Source organism: Balaenoptera ricei, chromosome 12, assembly GCF_028023285.1.
Source record: "Balaenoptera ricei isolate mBalRic1 chromosome 12, mBalRic1.hap2, whole genome shotgun sequence".
NCBI lineage: Eukaryota > Metazoa > Chordata > Mammalia > Artiodactyla > Balaenopteridae > Balaenoptera > Balaenoptera ricei.
In genome coordinates, this window is record NC_082650.1 from 53,705,420 (window position 1) to 53,727,457 (window position 22,038).

At 35.2% G+C, this 22,038-nt stretch overlaps 1 protein-coding gene across 4 annotated transcripts in view; it reads left to right on the forward strand.

The window, feature by feature from the left end:
- ATG5 (autophagy related 5) overlaps window positions 1-22,038 on the forward strand; it is a 118,738-nt gene that overhangs the window by 64,580 nt on the left and 32,120 nt on the right. For 3 of the 4 annotated variants that reach the window (XM_059941498.1, XM_059941497.1, XM_059941499.1), the window contains one exon: window positions 2,486-2,580. In XM_059941498.1, coding sequence (XP_059797481.1) covers window positions 2,486-2,580 — 95 coding nt within the window. The remainder of the gene's footprint in view (window positions 1-2,485; window positions 2,581-22,038) is intronic. The other variant, XM_059941500.1, reaches the window with a different exon arrangement.

The window sequence follows — 22,038 nt, forward strand, 5'->3', positions numbered from 1 at the left end:
GTCAGAGACAATATAAATTTTTCATTTAATAGAGGTTTGCTTGTGGTTTTTAATAAGTTATATTTTGATAAAGAAGGTATCTTCAATAATTACAAAATTTTATTTTTAGAAAAGGTATTAGAACTATTTAACTCCTTTTATTTCATCTGTAAGTGAATTAGGGCAGAATTTTCAGTTGATTCGTTTCTAGTCTAGCTATTAAGTTGCAGACCTAGGATTAGGATCTAAAAATTTTAATGAAAAGTTATATATGTAGTATTCTGTTATTCATTGATTCAGGAGCATATGTTGTGCATGCACTGTGGTAGGTGTTAGAGATTTAATGATGAGGCAGTGAGTAAAATTTTAGCAGTGCATGAAGAATCACTTTATGTAGCTATCACATTCTTGCTTGATACTTGAAAGTAGAAAGATACTTTTAAAAAAACATTGACTGAATAATTGATTCATACATGAAAGAATTGTGGTTAAAGGAGCTACTCTTAGCGTTAAGATGCAGTCTTGTGGTTGCAACTGTTGAAACGGTTGTGGGCTTTGAATCAGAAGACCAAGAGTCTTGTTTTGGTTCTTAACTAAACTCATAAAAAGCTGGACTTTAGTTGTCGTCTGTGAAATTGCCCTGGACTGACTGGGTTCTAAATTCCCTATCCTACCAGTTCTATTGTAGTATGTGTCTTTCCCCAGATTGGAGTTGAAAATGAGATTAGAGAAGGCCTAGAGCCTGTCACAGTCATCTAAGAAGAAACAACTAAACTTTGTTTTTTATATATAATTATGATGGCTTAAGCAGTATGAATAGATTGCCAGTAAATTGGGTTGAGATGAGTCTAGTAGTAGAGAATATACCAGGCTGACCTGAGATTCTGGAGTATTCATGTACTTTACAGAGATTTGATTCTGAGATAAATTTCTGTGTATAAAAAATATTTTAAGGTAGAAATCTGGGTGAGTTAAAGGCGTTAAAAAACAACACACAGAATGGGGAAAAAAATAGTTGTGTATTATTTATCAGATTAAGGGGCTTGTATCCAGAATATATAAAGAACTCTTACAATACTCAACAACAAAAAGATAAACAACCCAGTTAAAAAGAGGACAAAGGATTTGATAGACATTTCTCCAAAAGAAAATATATTAATGGCTAGGAAACAAATGAAAAGATACTCAGCAGAATTAGTCTTTAGGGAAATGGAAATCAAACCATAAGGGGATACCACTTCACACCCACTAGAATGACTATAATAAAGAAGATGGGCAATAATGTGTTGGCAAGGATGTGGACAGATCAGAACCCTCATACATTGTTGGTGGGGATGTAAAATGGTGCAGCCTCTTTAAAAGCAGTTTGGCAGTTCCTCAAAACATAGTTACCATATGGCAGATAAACAGTTACTGTGTAACTCAGCAGTTCCATTCTTAGGTAATATGCCCAAGAAAATTGAAAATACGCATCCATACAGAAACTTGTATGTGAATGTTCATGGTAGCATTAATCATAATAGCCAAAAAGTGGGAACAACCCAAATGTCTACAAACTGATGAATGGGTAAACAAAATGTGGTATCTCCATGCAATGACATATTATTTGGTAGTAAAAATGAAGTTCTGATACATGCTACAACATGAATGAACCTTGAAAACATAGTAAGAGAAAAAAACAGATGTAAAAGACCACATATTTTATGATTCCATTTATATGAAATCTCTGGAATAGAATAGAGATTAGTGATTTCCAGGGGATGGGGGGTGAGGGCATAATTATTAATGGGTACAGGTTTCTTTGGGGGATGATGAAAATGTTCTGAAATTAGATATTGGCAACTCTGAATATGCTATCAACCACTCAGTTAACACTTCAAAAGGGTGAATTTTATGGTATGTGAATTATATATCAGTAAAGTGGGGTTTTTTTTGTTTAAAGCAAGCCTTACATTTTTAAAAAGGAGTTGTTTAAGATTAAACTGCAACTGACAGTTATTTCTGACAGTTATTTCTTAAGTGTCAGTTTCACATTTCTTTCAAAGCCTGTCCTATAATTTTATCTTTTTTCTGTTTAATGTGTACTCTGTTTGGTATTTTTACTTTGTTTCTTTAAACAATTTGTGGTTAAACTTTAGGTCACTTGAAGCTGTGCCTTTATAGTTTAGACAGTAGGAATAGGACCAAGGGAATCGAGACATTCATCTATACCTGATGTTTTTTGCTGTGGTAACACCAGTAGTCATAATCTGTTTAGGGTTTCTCTTATGAGAAAAAATGTCTATGGAAATATCTAGGAAAAGGAAGCAACAATAATGTAGAAAAAAATTAATTTTATATCTTGCTTTATGTTTAGTTATGGAAAGATAAGTTTAAGAAAAATAATATAGAAATAATGCCCTTTCAGAAACTTCTATGAGGATGGATGCTTAACAACTTTCATCTCTTCATATGAGGTATTAAATTATAATGTTGTTCATTTTTAATGAATAATTTATCATTACAGACAGATTTGACCAGTTTTGGGCCATCAATCGGAAACTCATGGAATATCCTGCAGAGGAAAATGGATTTCGTTACATCCCTTTTAGAATATACCAGGTAGGAAGTAACATTTTTAACAATACCAATTTATGAAAGCCTCGGACATCTTACTTCTTGAAGCACTCTAGTCCAAAGTCTTTTCAGTTTGCATAGTAACTGAATAACGTTTATTAGGGTTTTCCAGATCTCTTCCTTTTGGTGGCAGTCAAATCAGAGACTGCACTGTGAAATATGTGACTCATTTAGTTGGTGCTCTTTATTTGCAGATTTTGTATTTGCAGATTAGCCTGCTTGCTAAAATTTATTTGCAACCTCAAAGTCAGTACTCAACAGTACTACCCTGGACATGTGCAGAGTGATGAAAAATTTGATTTGCCCATGTGCACGTTTTCAGTGATGCTGTGCCTTCTTGTTTCTGCTCTCATACTGTAAACAAGTGACTTTTCCCAGTCTGTTTAGTGCCACGTTCTTCACATTTTTGTGCTTTTTGTTGGTAATTTTGATGTTAAAAATGACTCCCAAGCATAGTGCTGAAGTGCTATCTTTATACAGAAACATACATAAAACAAGGTTATGTATTGATGAGTTGAAGACACGTGACCAGAGACTTGCAGTAACCCTTGTAGTCCCCCTAAGAGCAATGGTTCAGTATTTGTTAATTCAGTGTTTGCAGTAACTTTATAGAACATAAGTACCACAGATGAGAATCGACTGTATTTGTTTTAGATGATGGGTCTTCAGTGTTGTACAACAAAATAAATAGTAGCGTCTCATTACTGTACACTTTCATGGGGTTAAGAAGCTCCATGTTTCTGTAGAGTACTTTAAAACTACCATGTGTTTCCTATATAGCAATACTGAGTAAATTTTCATTGAATGAATGGTATCCAGAAAGCTAGTTGCCTACTATCATGGAAAAAGCAGTTAAGAATAGGAATTAGAAACACAGTATCACAAACATAGACTCTCATCTAGCAGGCCCTCCATTCAAACTCAAAGAGATTGTGTCATAACTTCCCTCTGTAGCCATTTTTACTATCTCACAGTCTTTACTCATAGTTACTTCTACAGTTATTTTTTTAATCTTTTATAGCGCCATCAGATTAATGTGTGTTCCAAGAGGAAAACAAACTGTCCAACTGAAAAGTAAAAAACAAAAATCCCAATATACTCAAAGAATGAAAAGTTTTTATGACTTAAATAAGGTTGCTCCTCATTTATTTCATTAACATAATGGCAAATAGACTATGTTTAGATCATGGATTCATAATATGTACAATAGAAATAAAATGAGAAAAATGCCTGATGGAATAAGACCAGATGATCTAATTAGCCACACTCCTCTGCTTCCTTTTTTCAGGAAAGTAAAATTTTAATTCCACAAGTCTTTGTTAAGCACAAATATTACCCACGGGGTTTGGAAATGCCATAATTTATTTATTTATACTTTATCTTGTATCATGAAGAATCTGAGGCAATTTACAAGAATATATTTTGTATAGTCACAAAATAGAAAAAGTTTGAAATTTAAAATTAGAGCCACCAAAGATATAAAATGGAAACCCAGCATGAAATGACCTACGCTATGAATAAGTGAGATCCTCAAATTTATTAAAATTGACCTATAAATTTGACCCCAAGCTTCCTTTTAGCCAGAGCAAAGGGGAAAGAAATATGATGAGATATAATTTTGTTTTTCATTTTATATATGATGAAAACTTACTAGGTCATCAGGAAAGCTAACTTTTCTTGGGCGCCACCTAGGAAAGAAATTCTCACATGGCCTCATTTTGAAGGGACAGGGCAATATATCCTTTATACCTTACCTACAGTAAAAATATAATAATAGTTTCAGTAAAGCTGCTACCTGAAGTGTCACTCAGTGATAGCTAAAGACAATGTGTCATAAGCCATGGATCATCCACAGTATAATAAAGACTTGGCGAAGTAATGGGAAGGCTAAGGCAGAATAAAATTTTAGGTTATTTTATGGAAGAATGTGTTTATCAAATAAGAAGGAAAGTAATTGATGGAGCAAGGCAATTGAGGATTGGGATTAACCAGTAAAGTCTAGCCCAAGAGAAGAGAGGTTTGCAGAGACCTGTTAAGGAAAAGGAAGGGAAACATTGTTGCTGCTCACGTGACAGAGTCTCAGTCTCCTCTGTACAGGCAGCAGAGGGGTAGAACAGTTTCGGCAACTGTCACGTTAAACAGTGGGCAAATAGGACAGTGCCTATATCTGCATAAAATAATGTGAGAAAGGTGGCAGGAAGCCTAGTTGTATAGAGAGAAGAAATGTCTCACGTTACATGAATTGGTACTGACCACCTAGGTATTCCCTAAGAGAACTTCAGGAGTGATTTTACAGAACTAGATTCAGTAGTGATATGCTTTAGTTATTCCACTGAGAAAAGCCAAAATCGAGTCAGATTTTATGGACTAAGTATAGTACTTATAGTGGGTAGGATCCTTTATGTGGTCTATAAATCTCATAGGGAGAGGCTACGTCTTCACCGTCACTGACATAGATATTGGTGATTAAAATACTGATTAAAAACAGTAACAGGTTATTACAGAATTTTAGAGTGATCCTGAAGTTTTCTGAGTAGATTTCATTTTTTTTTTTTTTTTTTTTAAATGCAGCAGCCCACTTTGGGGTTGAACTTGGAAGGGGTGGGTAGATGGGGATAAGTGAGATTGACTCAGGTGGCTTGACTCTTTCCTCCTGGGGACCAGTGGTTATAGCATCACATACTTACGGAAATTCTGAAGCACAGTTTGCAAATCTCTTTATCTAGGCCTGGACAGGTTCAGTGATTTGCCCAAGTTAGGTAATTCTTGATCGAACTAGCACTGTGGATACACTAATACACTCAACATGCTAGTGATATCTCTGAAGGCAAGGCTAGTTTTTTTTGTTTGTTTGGGTGTTTTTGTTTTTTCCTTTTTAAATCTGTGTAGTAGGATTTAGCACAGTGTTACGTACACTGTAGGTGCTTCACAAGTAACTTACTTCGTTGAATCTTGGAATATTAAAAGCACCAAAGATCACATAATTCTGAAGCTGAAAAAAGACTTCATAGTTCAAATAATCCAAAACTGAAAGAACTAGCTGGCTTTAACAAGGATAGTGCTGTTGTAATAGTTGAAGAAAAAACACTTTTAAAATTAATTCAAATGGTGGGAGAATAGTAGGAGCAAGTGGAAAAGAGCTGTTGGAAGGGTTGCATCCAAAAACAGTGCATGATAGATCAAGATCACAGTTTTGCCTTATTCACCTAATCTGACAATTTGTGACTTCATGTAAACCTCTCTGAGCTCGCCAAGTTGTCAGATATTTGAGACATAGAGGCCAAAGCAGTTTCCCTTGAAAAACAGTTAGGTTTCCTACTAAGAGCACTGCACTAGAAGGGAGGCCTCTAAGGCTCTGTGGGAGGTGTGACACTGACTAGTTGTGTGTCCACAGGCGCTTACTGTCTTGCTGGGCCTTCGTTTCCTCATCCACAAAATGAAAAGGGCATGACTGAGTGAATTTATACATCTGGTGGGAATTGTTCTTTAAAGAAGCCATATTACAGGTTTATCTAATTATACCAATGATATTCTTTTTCAAACACTTTATACTGCTGATTTCAGAGCAGATTTATTATTTTTACAGTAAGCACAGTTCTTTCCTTTATGGCAGTATTTACCATTCTTTTCTGGGGAAAATTGTCAGATGTATGCATACCTGTTACTGTCATATCATAACATAAAAGGATTTAGAGAGAGAATGTGAGAGAGAGAGGGAAAGAGAATGTGTATGTGTGAGAGAGAATGGTTTTCATAAAGGTCTATAATTAGATAGAAAGTGGGAAGCTAGAGAATTCTCAAAATTTGCTTGACAAAACCTGGCTGCCAGGTGGTGGCTGTTAGGGCAGAGCTTGCTGCCTGATCTTTCGTCTGTCAAGACAGTGGCAGCTTTTCCTCAAACAGGGAGAGACAGAGCCTCAGGGTTTTTTGGGTTTTATTTATTTATTTATTTTTGGCTGTGTTGGGTCTTCATTGCTGCGCATAGGCTTTCTCTAGTTGTGGCAAGCGGGGGCTACTCTTCAGTGCGGTGCGCGGGCTTCTCATTGCAGTGGCTTCTCTTGTTGCGGAGCACGGGCTCTAGGCATGCGGGCTTCAGTAGTTGTGGCTTGCGAGCTCTAGAGTGCAGGCTCAGTAGTTGTGGCGCACGGGCTTAGTTGCTCTGCAGCATGTGGGATCTTCCCAGACCAGGGATCGAACCCATGTCCCCTGCATTGAAAGGCGGATTCTTAACTGGTGCGCCACCAGAGAAGACCCCCGAGCCTCACGGTTTTATTGGTTCTCTTTATTGACTTTGCTGTTGGCTTACCCTTATCTGGTTTGGTTCTTACTTGAACTTGATTAAAATTTTAGACGTGAGATGCATAAGTGAGTATAAAAATTTAGGAGTCTTAGTTTTTGCCCATTGTCCATTCTCTGGCTTTTTCCATTTCCCTATTTTGTATTTTTGAATCTTCATTCATGCCTTGACCAAAGGAAGATGGGATCTGCTTTCTGTTTTCCTTAATTATATGATCTAAAGGTAATACCATATTTCTACTGTTGACTCCTTTACAGCTGATTAGTTTGTGTGGTTGGGATAGTCTATTGATTAAGTGTAGCTTTTACTTATGTGGCATTTTGATTAATCTGTACTTTTCATTTCTTTAATATACTAGATGTAGATCTCTGTACTGTTTGAGACCTTAAATTAGTAAGTAAATTTAGATAAAACCTGAAAATCCAGGTTTATTAATAAGACAAATAAAGGGCATAATTTTGCTAAACTTTTTTTCTTTGCAGCATTCTAATAGTATTCCTCTATAGCAGGGGGTATAAAGGATAGGACAGTGAGCATGCTTGAGTGAGGCCCATTTTATCTTTGGAAGCCTCAAAACCATCTTAGGATGTAGGGATCATTATCTGATTTTACACGTCAGGAAACTGAAGCTGAGGAATTTTAAATCACTTGCTCAGGGGCACACATATGAAATGCGGAACAACTAGTATCCAGACGTAGGTGAGACTTACAAAGAAAATATAATTTTATTTATAAAAATTAAGTTTACAGAATTTTCAAGACATAAGTATCACATAAAGTGAAGTCCACTTTGACCAAACCTAGAAAATCTCTAACTGGTGATATTCTTTAAAGGTTGACTTTTATACAGATTGTTGGAAAACTTTAGTTCTTTCTCATCTGTAATTTGATTACCACGGGCTCAAAATGACTATAATCCAATGACGGAATTTTAGTGGTAAAAGTAAAATAGGTCCAAAAGTAGTTTAGAGATCCATTACAGACCAAAATGTGTCATTTCTGTCATTTACATAACAGTTTACTTTAGCGTGTGTGTTTCAGGTCTGTGTTCCTGAAATCCAGGTGCTTCATATTAGCCAGTATTCTAGAGATGAGGTTAATGGCAGGAAGTGCTTCAAAAATATAACTAAAATGTTATTGAGACGAGCACATGTAAACAGATGTGATTAATGAGGATATCTGTTAAAAAGACTTGTAAAGTGACTGTGAAGTCCTTAGGCATTGGTATTTAGGTTGTATAGTGAAAATTAGGCACATAATTTCTGTTTTTCAAGAAGCAGTGGATTCATAAGTGTTATCCTGCCAATATGCTACATGTAAGAAAAGGTTGTCTCATTCATTCATTCAAGTTCATTTGTTCACCAATATTTGCATGCTATGCCTTATACTGTGCACAGGGGATGCAAGTGGTTATTAATATGGTACGTCATCCTTTAAAAGTTTATAATCTAGAGGTGGAAAGAAATTAATCAAATAAGTATACAAACAAATTTTAAATCACAACTGTGATTGGTGCTGTGAAGGAGAGGTACATAGTGCAATAAAGCCTAATTCCTCTAAGGGGAATTTGATCTAGCTTAGTAGGGCAGAGAAGCCTTCTTTGATGAAAGTGTCATGTCTTTTGAGGTCTGACAAGTGGATAGAATTAAGGTAGGCAAAGAGTGATGAGAGGACCTTTGAAGGCAGAGGGGACATTGTAAGCATGAGGACAGCCTGCTGGTCTTGAGCACAGAGTTGGGGGCAAAATAAATATTTTGCTTATTTTTCTTTTGGGTTATTTATCTGATTTTACAAAAATTATTTTTATAGATATTAACCATTTTTCTGTCAAACACTTTGTAAAAAATAATCACAACTATAAAATTTGTCTTGATTTTTTATGGTATCTTTCTGTAAAAAATGTTTACAAACCATTCCATTGGTTTATTTGTATTTTCTTATAACAGTATTATTTTTATTTGATTTTAGTCTTCTGATATCTGCTGGGGCAATTCACCCCTTACCTTTTTTTCAATCTTTTCATGCTTAATAAGTGGAAATACATTTCTGTTTTAATTTTGGTAGAATTCACCTTTTTATATCATTAAATCTTCCTACATAAGAACATGGTACATCTTTTTTGTTTGTTTGTTTTTGGTTTTGGCTGCATTGGGTCTTCTTTGCAGTGCACGGGCTTCTCATTGTGGTGGCTTCTCTTGTTTCGGAGCACGGGCTCTAGGCGCGTGGGCTTCAGTAGTTGTGGTTCGTGGGCTCTAGAGCGCAGGCTCAGTAGTCGTGGTGCACGGGCTTAGTTGCTCTGTGGCATGTGGGATCTTCCCGGACCAGGGCTCGAACCCATGACCCCTGCGTTGGCAGGCGGATTCTTAACCACTGCACTACCAGGGAAGCCCAGGTACATCTTTCTTATTCAGATTTTGTTTTTATGTTCTCAAATAGGCCCTGTGCCTTTCTTTTTAATTTATTTCTAGGTGTTTTTTAGATTTTGTTTTTCTTTATTTCATTTCCATGTCTAGATATTTATTTATGGCATCAACCAAAAAAACAACACCTCTTGCTGTCATTTTTATCAGCCATTTCTCGTTTGCTTTATCACATTGCTAGTATTGCATTGCCAGGACGGTATTGAATAATAAACGTTACTAGCAGGATTCAGCCTTTTTTCCCAGCTTTTTCCTTAGCCTTTGGGGATACATAGGCTCGTTGGTCCTTAGGCTCATGTCCACCCAGAGGGGAGAATATTGCAGAGGGTTTGTAGCTCCTCCATGTAGGTCCTCCCTGCCAACTCACCCCAATAGGTGCTTTAGCTCAGGAGAGCCAGCCACTGTGTTGGGCATGAGATAGATTTGGGAGTAGAAGGGAGAGGGGGAAGCATTAAGCTTCCATCCTCCCAGAATCCTCTCCATGTATAGTTGTTATTATGCTATTTTTCATGTAAAGAATTATATGGCAGTAATCCTTGGGGCAAGGTGTCTAATACTTAATTCACACCCTAGCTGTGGCGATACATGCTACAATGAATATTAAGACATCTGTGCTTAAAAACAGGATTTGTATCTCATATGTAAAGACAAGAAAGTACAGAATGGATGCTCAGTTCTCAAAATAACTTCACTTCTGATCCAAGTGAAGATAACAGTTATAAAATGATAAATAACTTGCAAGTTGAGGGCATATCATTCATTTTCAGCTTTCTATATATAAATTTAAGGTCAGCTTATGAAGTTAATTTCTTTCCAGAGTATTTTTTTTCCTCTTTTTTTTTAATAGATCTTTATTGGAGTATAATTGCTTCACAATACTGTGTTAGTTTCTGTTGCACACCAAAGTGAATCAGCCATATGCATACACATGTCCCCATATCCCCTCCCTCTTGAGCCTCCCTCCCATCCTCCCTATCCCACCCCTCTAGGTCATCGCAAAGCACCGGGCTGATCTCCCTGTGCTGTGCTGCTGCTTCCCACTAGCCAACTATTTTACATTCGGTAGTGTATATATGTCCATGCTACTCTCACTTCGCCCCAGCTTCGCCCTCCCACACCATGTCCTCAAGTCCATTCTCTATGTCTACCTCTTTATTCCTGCCCTGCAACTAGGTTCATCAGTATCGTTTTTTTTTAGATTCCATATATATGTGTTATCATATGGTATTTGTTTTTCTCTTTCTGACTTGCTTCACTCTGTGTGACAGACTCTAGGTCCATCCACCTCACTACAAATAACTCAATTTCGTTTCTTTTTATGGCTGAGTAATATTCCATTATATATATGTGCCACATCTTCTTTATCCATTCATCTGTCGATGGACATTTAGGTTGGTCAGAATATTTAAAACATTTATTAAACAGCTAAGGAGAATTCCTTCTTTAGTAAACGCAGAGAAGAAGTTGAGCCTCTGTACTGTGCTTATATCTTTGTGTTCATCACAATGCCATACACATAATAGGTGCTCACTAAATACACAAACTGTATAACAAACTAAGGAAGGTCTCATTATCTATGAAGGTGGTGGTCATTCTGGTCTCATAGTAAATTAGACTGTAACATTCATACCATATATTTTTACTACAGAATTCTGGGCTGGATTTTCTGTTGAGTAAACTATCATTCTCTACTATTGCCCTAAAGTAGAACAGAACTATATGAGATATATAATAATAATAAATCCTATTTGTTTAGCACTTTATATTTTGTAAAATACCTTCACGCTACCTCATTTGATCTTCACAACAGCTTTGTGAGGACAGAACAAATACTATTGTCTTTTTTTAAGGTGGAAGTTAATGACCAGATAAAAGACACAAAGCTAGTGAGCAGTGGAGCAGGGACTAGAGTGCAAATCTATCTCTGTGTAGTATATACATGTGCCCATATTATAAAGGGATATCTTTTTTGCAAGAAGATGAATGTTTATTGAGACTTTAGCAGTTGGATATGAGACTAATGTTTTACAGGCATAGGTTGGTTCAATTAATGAAGAATTAATTTGGAGCACTGATTTGAGTTTAAAGGATTAAAGAAATAGAGTCCAGCATTCTTTTCTTTTTGGATTTGTTGCCTTTGCTTTTGGAGTCAGATCCAAAAAATTATTTGCAAGACCATGTCAAGGAGCTTACCACTTTTCTTACCATTTACTGATATCTACAAGCTTACTGTTTTCTTCTAAGAGTTTTATGGTTTCAGGTCTTACATTCAAGTCTTTAATCCATTTTGAGTTAATTTTTGTGAATGGTATGAGAGAGTGGTCCAGTTTCATTCTTTTGCATGTGGCTGTTCAGTTTTCCCAACACCATTTATTGAAGAGATTATCCTTTCCCCATTGTATATTCTTGGTGCCTTTGTCATAAATTAATTGACCATATACATATCTGTGGATTTATTTCTGGGCTCTCTATTCTATTCCATTGTTCAATGTGTCTGTTTTTTTGCCAGTACTATATTGTTTTGATTACCATAGCTTTGTTATACAGTTTGAAGTCAGGGGGTGTGATGCCTCCAGCTTTGTTCTTCTTAAGATTGCTTTGGCTATTCAGGGTCTTTTGTGGTTCCATATCACAAAATTTTAGGATCAAATATTCTAGTGGGTTATTTTTTTGAGATATAATTCACATCCATAAAATTCACCCCTTTAAAGTGTACGGTTTTAGTATTTCACAGTTGTGCAGCCATCACCACTATCTACTTTCAAAACATTTTCATCACCTCAAAAAGAAACTCCATACCCATTAGTAGTCACTTCTTTTCCCTCCTCTCCCTGGCCCCTGGCAACTACTAATTTACTTTCTGTTTCTGTGGATGTGCTATATGGACATATAAATGGAATCATATCACCCATTAGTAGTCACTTCTCTTCCCTCCTCCCCCTGACAACTACTAATTTACTTTCTCTTTCTGTGGATGTGCTACATGGACATATAAATGGAATCATATCATATGTGTCTTTTTGTGTCTGCCTTCTTTCATGTGGCATAATATTTTCAAGGTTCATCTGTCTTGTAGCATGTAGTACCTCATCCTTTTTTTAACTAAGTAACATTCCATTGTATGGATACATCACATTTTGTTTAACCATTCATCGGGTTGATGAATATTTGGGTGGTTTCCACTTTAGGGCTGTTATGAAGAAAGCTCCTATGAACATTTATGTACAAATTTGGGGGTGGGCATATGTTTTCACTTTTCCTGAGTATATACCTAGGAGTGGAACTGGTGGGTCATATGATAACTCCACATTGAGCCTTTTGAGGAACCGCCATATTGTTTTCCAAATCGGTTGCACCATTTTACATTCCCACCAGCAATGAATGAGGGTTTCAGTTTCTCCATGTCCCTTCCAACACTTGTTATTGTACATCGTTTTGATTAGTTATCCTAAGTGGATATGAAGGGGTATTTCATTATGATTTTGATTTGCATTTCCCTAATGACTAATGGTGTTGAGCGTCTTTTTATGTGCTTACTGATGGTTTGTATATCTTCTTAGAAAAAATGTCTCTTCTTTGCTTATTTTTAAATTGGGTTGTCTTTTCATTGTTGAGTTGTAAAAGTTCTTTATATATTCTGGATCCTAGACCTTTACTAGATATATGCTTTATAAATAGTTACTTCCATTCTGTGGGCTGTCTTTTTACTTTCATGGTCATGGCCTTTGAAACACAGAAGTTTTTAGTTCTGATGAAGTCCAGTTCTTTTTGTTGTTTTTACTTATGCTTTTATGTTATCATATCTAAGAAAACCTTGCCTAATAAGAAATGATGAAGATTTCCTCTTATGTTTTCTTCTAAAGTTTTATAGTTTTGGTTCTTTCATTTAGGTGTTTGATCCATTTTGAGTTAATTTTTTGTATATGGTGCAAGGTAAAGGGGTCCAACTTCATTCTTTTGTATGTAGATATTCCAGTTCTCCCAGCATGATTTGTTGAAAAGACTTCTCTTTCTCTCGTTGGATTGTCTTAGCACTCTTGTTGAAAATTAGTTGTCCACAATGTGTGGATTTGTATCTAGAGTCTCAATTCTATTCCACTGATTATATGTCTATTCTTGAATTCTGTAGCTTTGTGTAGTAAGTTTTGAAATCAAGAGGTGTGAGTCCTCCATCTTTGTTCTTTTTTTCAAGATTATTTTGGCTGTTCTGGATCTTTTGCATTTCCATATGAATACTAGGATCAGCTTGTCAGTTTCTACCAAAAAAAAGACAGTTGGGATTTTGATAGGAATTGTATTCAATATGTAGATCAATTTTTGGAATATTGCTATCTATTTTTTCTTTTTGGCTGCACCACGCAGCTTGCAGGTTCTTAGTTCCCTGACCAGGGATCGAACCTGGGCCCAGAGCAGTGAAAGCCCATGTCCTAACCACTGGACTGCCAGGGAGTTCCCTGGAGTATTGCTATCTTAACAAACAATATTAAGTCTTCCAATCAGTGAACACAGGATTTTTTCCCATATATGTAGGTATTCAGTGATGTTTTGTAGTTTTCAGTGTACAAGTTGCCCACTTCTTTTGTTAAATTTATTCCTATGTAATTTTTTCTTTTTGATGCAGTTTTTATTATTGTTTTTGGACTTTTTATTGCTAGTGTGTATAAATAGTATTGATTTTTTTGTATATTGATCTTGTATCCAGTAGCCTCATTGAACTTGTTTCTTACTTCTAACAGTTTTGGGGGGTATTTTTGGGGTTTTTTTTGCTGCTTCCTTAGAATTTTCCATATAGAAGGTCATGTCACTACAAATGGAGATAGTTTTACTTCTTCCTTTCCCGTTCGAACGCCTTTTACTTCTTTTTCCTGCCTCATTTCCCTGACTAGAACCTCCAGTACAGAGTCAAAATAAAAGTGGCAAAAGCAGACATCCTTGTTTTATTCCTGATCTTAAGGGGGAAGAAAGCTTACAGTCTTTCATTATTGAGTATGATGTTAGCCTGTAAGTTTCTCTTATATGCCCTTTATAAGATTGAGTTCCCTATATCTTGTTGAGTATTTTTATCATGAAAGGGTGTTGGATTTTGTCAGGTGCTTTTTCTTTGTCTATTCAGGTTCTTATGTGGGTTTTCCCCCTTTATTCTATTAATATGATGTATTGCATTGCTTGATTTTCTTTGTTGAACCAACCTCATATTCCTGGGATAGATACCAGTCAGTCAGATTATATAACATATGTAGCTGGGTTTGGTTTGCTGGTTTCTTTCTTTCTTTTTTTTTTTTTTTTTTAATTTATTAACTTTTTAAAATTTTTGGCTGCTTTGGGTCTTTGTTGCTGTGCATAGTCTTTAGTTGCGGCGAGCAGGGGCTACTCTTCATTGCTGTGCGCCGGCTTCTCATTGCGGTGGCTTCTCTTGTTGCGGAGCACAGGCTCTAAGCGCGTGGGCTTCCGTAGTTGCAGCACGCAAGCTCAGTAGTTGTGGCTCGCAGGCTCTAGGCACGCAAGCTCAGTAGTTGTGGCGCACAGGCTTAGTTGCTCCATGGCATGTGCGATCTTCCTGGACCAGGGCTCGAACCCATGTCCCTTGCATTGGCAGGCGGATTCTTAACCACTGTGCCACCAGGGAAGTCCAAGTTTGCTGGTTTCTTGTTGAGGATTTTGTGTCTATATTCATAACGATTGTTGGTCTCTAGTATTCTTATCTTGTATGTCTTCATCTGGTTTTGATATCCGGGTAATACTGGCTTCAGAATGAGTTGGGTAGTGTTCCCTCTTCTAGTTTTTGGAAGAGTTTGTGAAGGGTTCGTGTTAAATCTTGAAATAATTGGTAGAATTCACCTGGGAAGCCATCTGGTTCTGGGTGTTTCTTTGTGGGAAGTTTTAAAAATTAATAATTGTCTCTCACAGTTTTTGCCAGTGTTCTCATTGCATTTATGGAAGATAGGATATTTGAAGTCCTTGCTCCACCATTACTGATGACACCACCACTTCTAATAATTCTTAACCTCCAAATTTAGATAGGTGGATTTTGTAGAAATTTGGGGAAGAGAATAAAGACTGAGAAGTTTTCTAAGGTTTTTTTTTTTTAAATCTGTTCTTTCTAATTATTTCTAAATACAAAAATTTTAACTTAGTATATTGCTTAAGAACATGAATATTGCTATAAATGATAGATGATTATTACTTTTTCTAAAAGTTGTATATCCTTGATTATTTTGGATTTTTTTTTCTACATAGGTTCTCCAGTAAAGAACTTTGAAAAATTTGTAGGAATTGAATCTGTAACTTTCATTAATATACCAAGTGGTTAAGATGGAGAAGTTTCATTTAGGCAATTATATCCCAATTAGCTGTGATTTGGGGCATTCACTTCACATCTCTGGACCTCAATTTTATCATTTGTAGAATAGGGATAATAATATATCATAGGGTTGTTAATGAAAATTAAATGTAATACTTTTTGATATTATGCCTGGCACATAGGAAATAATTTGCAAATTATTTGCTGTAATTATTATTAGATTTTATTGCTGTGAATTTTTTATCAGTGATGATAGGGATTGCCATACCCCCTATGACTACTGTAACATATGTAACAAATAGTTCACTCCATTTATCAATATATTTCTGGTCTTAGTGTAGTCTTCTCTGTGAGGCTCTGTCTGGTCCCCAAAATCTATTACTCATTACTGCCAAGTACTCACATAACCTACTCTTTCTGTTTCAGTTCCCTATTTCTTTACCACTTTCTTTCAATTTTCTAGACAAAATACCTTGGAATCTCTTTTGATTAGTTTCTTAGAATTGTACAGTACCAGAACCATTTGCATTTATCACTTTCTTGCCATTTGCACTAATTTCAGTTACTGTTAATTTGATTTTCATGAAACAAAGCTAGACTCCTACCAAATAACATCATGTATTGTTCCCCAAAACATGCTTGATATTTTTATTTTCTTACTCTGTTCACTCCTGCTAGGAATAGCCCCTATTCCCAGAATGCCTCTTAACTCAGCTCAAATGTCACTTCCCCCAAGAAGTCTTTCTTGATTTCTCCATATGTGCCCCAACTCTTCATACCATGTAGAAATTATTTCTTCTTTCTCTGAATTTTGTTTTAAAACATTCCCTTCTGCCTCTTATTATGGCAAATGTAATTATACATTAGGAGGAAACCTTAGGAATCATCTAATTCAGCCCCCTAATTTTAGAAAGCTTGCACAAAACTCTTGCCCAGATGTTCAACTGGATACTTAATGGCAGAGACAAGAGTAGAACTTGAGTCTTGGATTTCCAGCCTGGTTCTTTTTCTACATGCAGCATTGTAATATAGACATTTCTTAAGCTATTTTGCAGTATTTCACCATGGATCTGTTGAAGTCTGTGATTTCTCTGTAAGATGTAACCTGTGAATTACTGGAGGTCGAGGAATTGTTTCATTTCTCTCTGGATCTCTATAGAGGTTTCTCAGAGACTGTTTCCTGCTAGAATGAATGAATGAATAATACTTTGCTTTAGAATTAATTAGTATTCTTAATGTAAGATTCTAATGATATTCCCTTAGACACCTTTTAAAAGAAATTGGTAAATTGAGGCCTGTAGGGGGCAGCCCAACACAGCAGATTTTGATTGCCCTTGCTAAATAAGCTAGCTACTACTCTCTGGGATTGTTTTAGTCTTAAATTGCTTCCTATGTGGATTTTTGAAAAATGAAAGCAACTATTAATTATGAGCTTATTTGGTGGGTATATATATATTTTTTTTTTTTTTACATTAGGGATGAATCTAGCAATCTGTGGTTTTTTTTTTTTTTTTTTTTAAAGCAAGCATCTTTTTTTTTTTTTTTTTTAATTAATTAATTTATTTTTTTTGGCTGTGTTGGGTCTTCGTTTCTGTGCGAGGGTTTTCCCTAGTTGCGGCGAGTGGGGGCCACTCTTCATCGCGGCCTCTCTTGTTGCGGAGCACAGGCTCCAGACGCGCAGGCTCAGTAGTTGTGGCTCACGGGCCCAGTTGCTCCGTGGCATGTGGGATCTTCCCAGACCAGGGCTCAAACCCGTGTCCCCTGCACTGGCAGGCAGAGTCTCAACCACTGCGCCACCAGGGAAGCCCGGTGGGTATATTTTTTAAAAATTGTCTTGTATAAGAATGGGAACTTTTTGATGCAGATGATTTGCTGTTTTGTCTTTAAGGCGTTGGATATATATTAGAGCTTCTTAAAAATTTGCTTCGTTTATTAATTCCAAAACAACACAGATAATATAATGGCAAATGTTGCCCCTAATTTATTGTTAAAGAAGTTAAAATATGCAAATTAATAGTATTATCCCAAAGTACTAAAGTTATTATTAAATGAAGTCAACATTTTCTTATTACTAATTTGTTACACTAAGCTAGGTCATTGTTTCATTTAATATTTTCAAGAATAAAAAACATTGCTGGTAATTAAAGTAAGCTATAGAGAAACACCAATAATAGCTAACATTTACTGAGTACTTTGTGTGCCAGGTACTATTTGAAATACTACTTTACATGTATTAGTTCATTTACTTCTCACTAGAGTCCTCTGGGACATATGCTGGTACTGTCCCTATTGTATGGATGAAGTAATTGGTTGGTTATTGAAAATTGCCTAGGGTCACTCAGGAGGTGGAAGAGCTGGGGTTTGAGCCCAGGCAGTCTGGCTCCAAAGCTCTCACTCTTAATCACTATTCCTTTGATACATTGTTGAGTTCATTACTTTTATTTTCTTACTCCTTTCTATCACAACTTTCCATTTGAGACTGTTTTCCAGTTTTTACACACATCAGGCTACTTATTACTCCACCCTTTCTGTTGCTTCCTGCCTTCAGTCCTTTTTTTCTTCTTCTTCTTCTTCTAATAGAGAAAATGCATGGACAGAAAGTAAAAACATGACATCCTCCCTTTAGTGTGAAGAGATTGAAACAGATAGCTAAAGTTGTGCAGTTTTCTTTCTCTTTTATTTACAGAATGTTCTTTTTCCAATTACCAATTAAGCGATTTTTAGTGATCACATTAAAGCATAAACTCTTAAATTTAGGAATAGAATGAACTTCACTCTCCTGCTTAAGCATGTAGTACTATGGGGTAATTTTAAGAACTGAAAGATTAAATACCTCATTTTAAAAAGATAGACAAATTTTGATAAGATGGTCTTAATTATTTCACTAAAAATTATATTTTAGATCCCTCCATAAAAAAATTCTTAGTTTAATAACATGCTTATATTTTATTATGGTATTCTAATATATGTAAAAATTGACATTACTATCAATTATTCGTGTGTATTTTCTTTTTCATTCTCTTTTGATAATTTCAACTCTCCTTTATTTAACACTCTTTGAGAATATGAGTAGATATGGTAAAAATAAGTTGAACTCCAGTTAGTTTGAAATTTGAAAAAAGCTTGGGTTAACTGTGAGATGACATAAAAAATTATAATTTGGCTAAAATGAAAATAGAGTTGTTTCATACCTAAGTATTCAATAGTATTTATATCACAAAATAAGATCTTGGTGTATAACTCTTTTAAGAAAATATTTTCAATTCCAGTTTACTCCTTGGTTTATTATTATTATTTATTTATTAAGGCACCTCATATTACAGTTAATATTTGAGTTTCTTGGAGGAATTGACAACCGTATGCCATGGATAACCTACACCTTAGGATGGTCAGCTGCTGCTTTAATGGGTTGATTTACAGCCTTCCCATCTTTTTCTAACTGACATGGGTTTTAGTTTCCTGATTTACTGCTGGCCTAATGAGGTCTTGGCAGATGTTAAGCTCAGTCCCTGTCTAAAGAATGTTTTTTTCCTTCAAAAAGTTTTCTACTACCCATATCATCTGTGTGTGTTTGTGTCATTATCACATTTTTCTTTCAGTCCCTTTCCATCTCAGGAATGCCAACATCCAGAAATGATGCCCTATAGGGTGATCATTTAATCTATTGACAATTTCATGGTGTAAGAAAATTTGCTTAATCACTTATCTCTTCCAATAGTGAAAACTACCTTCTGATTTTTTTTTTCCTGTTCTTCTCATAAATGATTTTCATATAACAGGCCAGAACACACAACACCTGTCCGTTAAGAACAGAATTACTAGGCTTTGATTCTTAGTAGTGGTTCCTTCTTTTGGGTAAATATGAGAATTGCTTTTGGTCTAATTACTCATACTTTTAAAATAACTACTTACTAATAATTTCAAGTAGGTAATGTATGTGTGATTATTTAGGAATATTAGAAGGAAAAAACAATCTAAAAATACACAGGCTAATATCTTATTCTTTATTTCTGGCCTGAACCTAGAACATTTTGTTTGGCATTTTATATCCTGGTATTACTCTTTGATGAAGTTTGTGTCTTAGTTGTTGGGTCATACCCATTTTTTTTTTTTTTTTAATTTTGTTTTTAATTTTCAAGGTTTTGTGGGGGTTTATATATTTTTGCTTCATGATCCATGCAGGTTGTTTATAATAATAAGACAAGTACTAAGGAGATCATGTAAATACAGAGATATATGTGTAGATATATTGATGCATGCATCAATTGTATTGCTATTACATATAGATGCAGATCTTGATATATACATATTTGAAATTTCTAAATTGTTGGCTAGGCAAGTTGCTCCTTTTGCAGATCGATTGTGATATATTAAAATGTTAATTCTCAGTTAAGAAATATAATCTAAACTATACTAAACAGTCAATTGCATTATCTTTTGATGCCTTGGGAACATTTTATAGACTATATCTTGTCTCAAACAGGATGTATCTCTCAAAGGTCTGTTTCAAAAAACCTTATAAATGTAAAGGAATGTCAATGCTGGTTCAAAGAGCCACTGTTTGAAGTGTGTTGCTTAGAGTGGGTAGTGGATAGGGAGGGCTCTCTAACAATGGAGTGATGAGTCTTGATCACAATTAAGTTCAACAGGATTGGATCTACATTTGGAAACCATATATGAGTAGACCATATGTCTACCTTGGGTGTGATCTTTTCATGAAAGTCACCTATCTGTTATGTTGTGACACAGTTATGTACACGACTTAAATTAATTAAAATCGTATGAATTGTAAAATTCATACAATTTTTGAAATTGTATGAAGTAAAATTCATACAATTGTGAAATTGTATGAATTAGTAAGCTGAGGATTTCAAATGATTATTGAATTCACTGATGAGTGATTTGTATATTAGATGTGTGGCTGAGTTAATGTGCACAAAACTTTGAGAAGTCAAACTAATATGTTACTTATTATTGAACTTCATTAACCATATTTTACACCATATTAAATCTGTCTTCAAAACATTCGTGTAAATGGATATTACGTTTCAAATGTAGAAAATAAACATACTAAGAAATAACATGTCTTCAAAACTAAAGACTCAAAATGTTAAGAATACATAATACATTGGATTTCTGTTTGTCTAGATATTTCAAAGCATAGATAAGAGAAACGTTGGTTATTTCATGTATATGAGAAGAAAGAAGTTCTCCTGCTAGTTTAAAATTTGAAAGAAATAATGTATTTCAGCCGGCACTTCTGTTCTTTTAGTCTTTCCTTACTTTCTTTTCTTTTCCTCCTCCATTTCTCTTTTTCTTCATCTTTCTGTCCCACCTTCTTCTTTTACAGAGCCCCTCCTTTTCTCTGCCTCACTAATCTGAGAAGTTTTACTATGTAATAAGCATTTCCTATTTTAATTAAAGTTTTGAAGTTTACTTTTAAAAGCGGAGTTTTACTAAAGGAAAAATACCTCTATTAGCTTACATTTAAAATCCTTTTCATCATGATGAGGGTAATTATCTGTTACTTCTAAGAAGTAAGCCACAGCTAATTTCTGACTGCATACATGTTTGAAGTAGTTCTTTAGAATCAGCTTGGGACAGTTCTGACGTCTGCTTGTGTAATGCAGCATTCGTACTCTTCACTAGGTGTTCATTTTAGCTACAGATGCTTCATATAAAACAGAGTAGAGTAGCTTTCAAAAGGATCTGCACATCAAAGTATAACTAGAACTCTGGTTTTTACGTTGCTTAAGGAATCCTTAATGGAGTAGAACTAACAAATTTGCTCTTCCCTCTAACACATTATCGTTTTAAAAACTTTTTTACTTCCATGCCTTCCTGAGTCATATCACATATAATTGAATAGATTTATTACTTCAGAATGTTTTAACAATGTCCACATTAAATAATATAGTAATTTATGTTCTGTGTAAAGAAGGCTTCCTTTAATTGTAATTAATTCTGGGGAATAATGATCTGCTTTTGGAACAATAAATAAAATTCCTTAAATAAAGAACTATATTTTAAGTTGAAATACACACTCTTTCACCCATTTTGTAGTTCAGCTGATAACTATTCATAAGTGTTGTGATAATAGCTTTTAGCCACAGTTTGTTCTCTTCTGCCTCACCACAGTCTTCCATTTCTCAGCTGGATAGACTGTCACTTAAGTTACACAAGAATTAATCTTTGCTGTCTATGGTCCTCTTAGACCCTTATTTGAAATATCACCACTTCAGTGTACTAAATAGCAAAATGTTTATGCTATTTTATAACTCCCATTGTGGAAAGAAACCTGCAATTCTGACTTGCTGAATTGGTGGTATTGGAAAATTATCTTGAACTAAAATTCTGATGGGATATATTAGCCTACTTTGGATTCTGTAGACAGTCCTTTCTTCATATATTGTGTTCCAAAAATT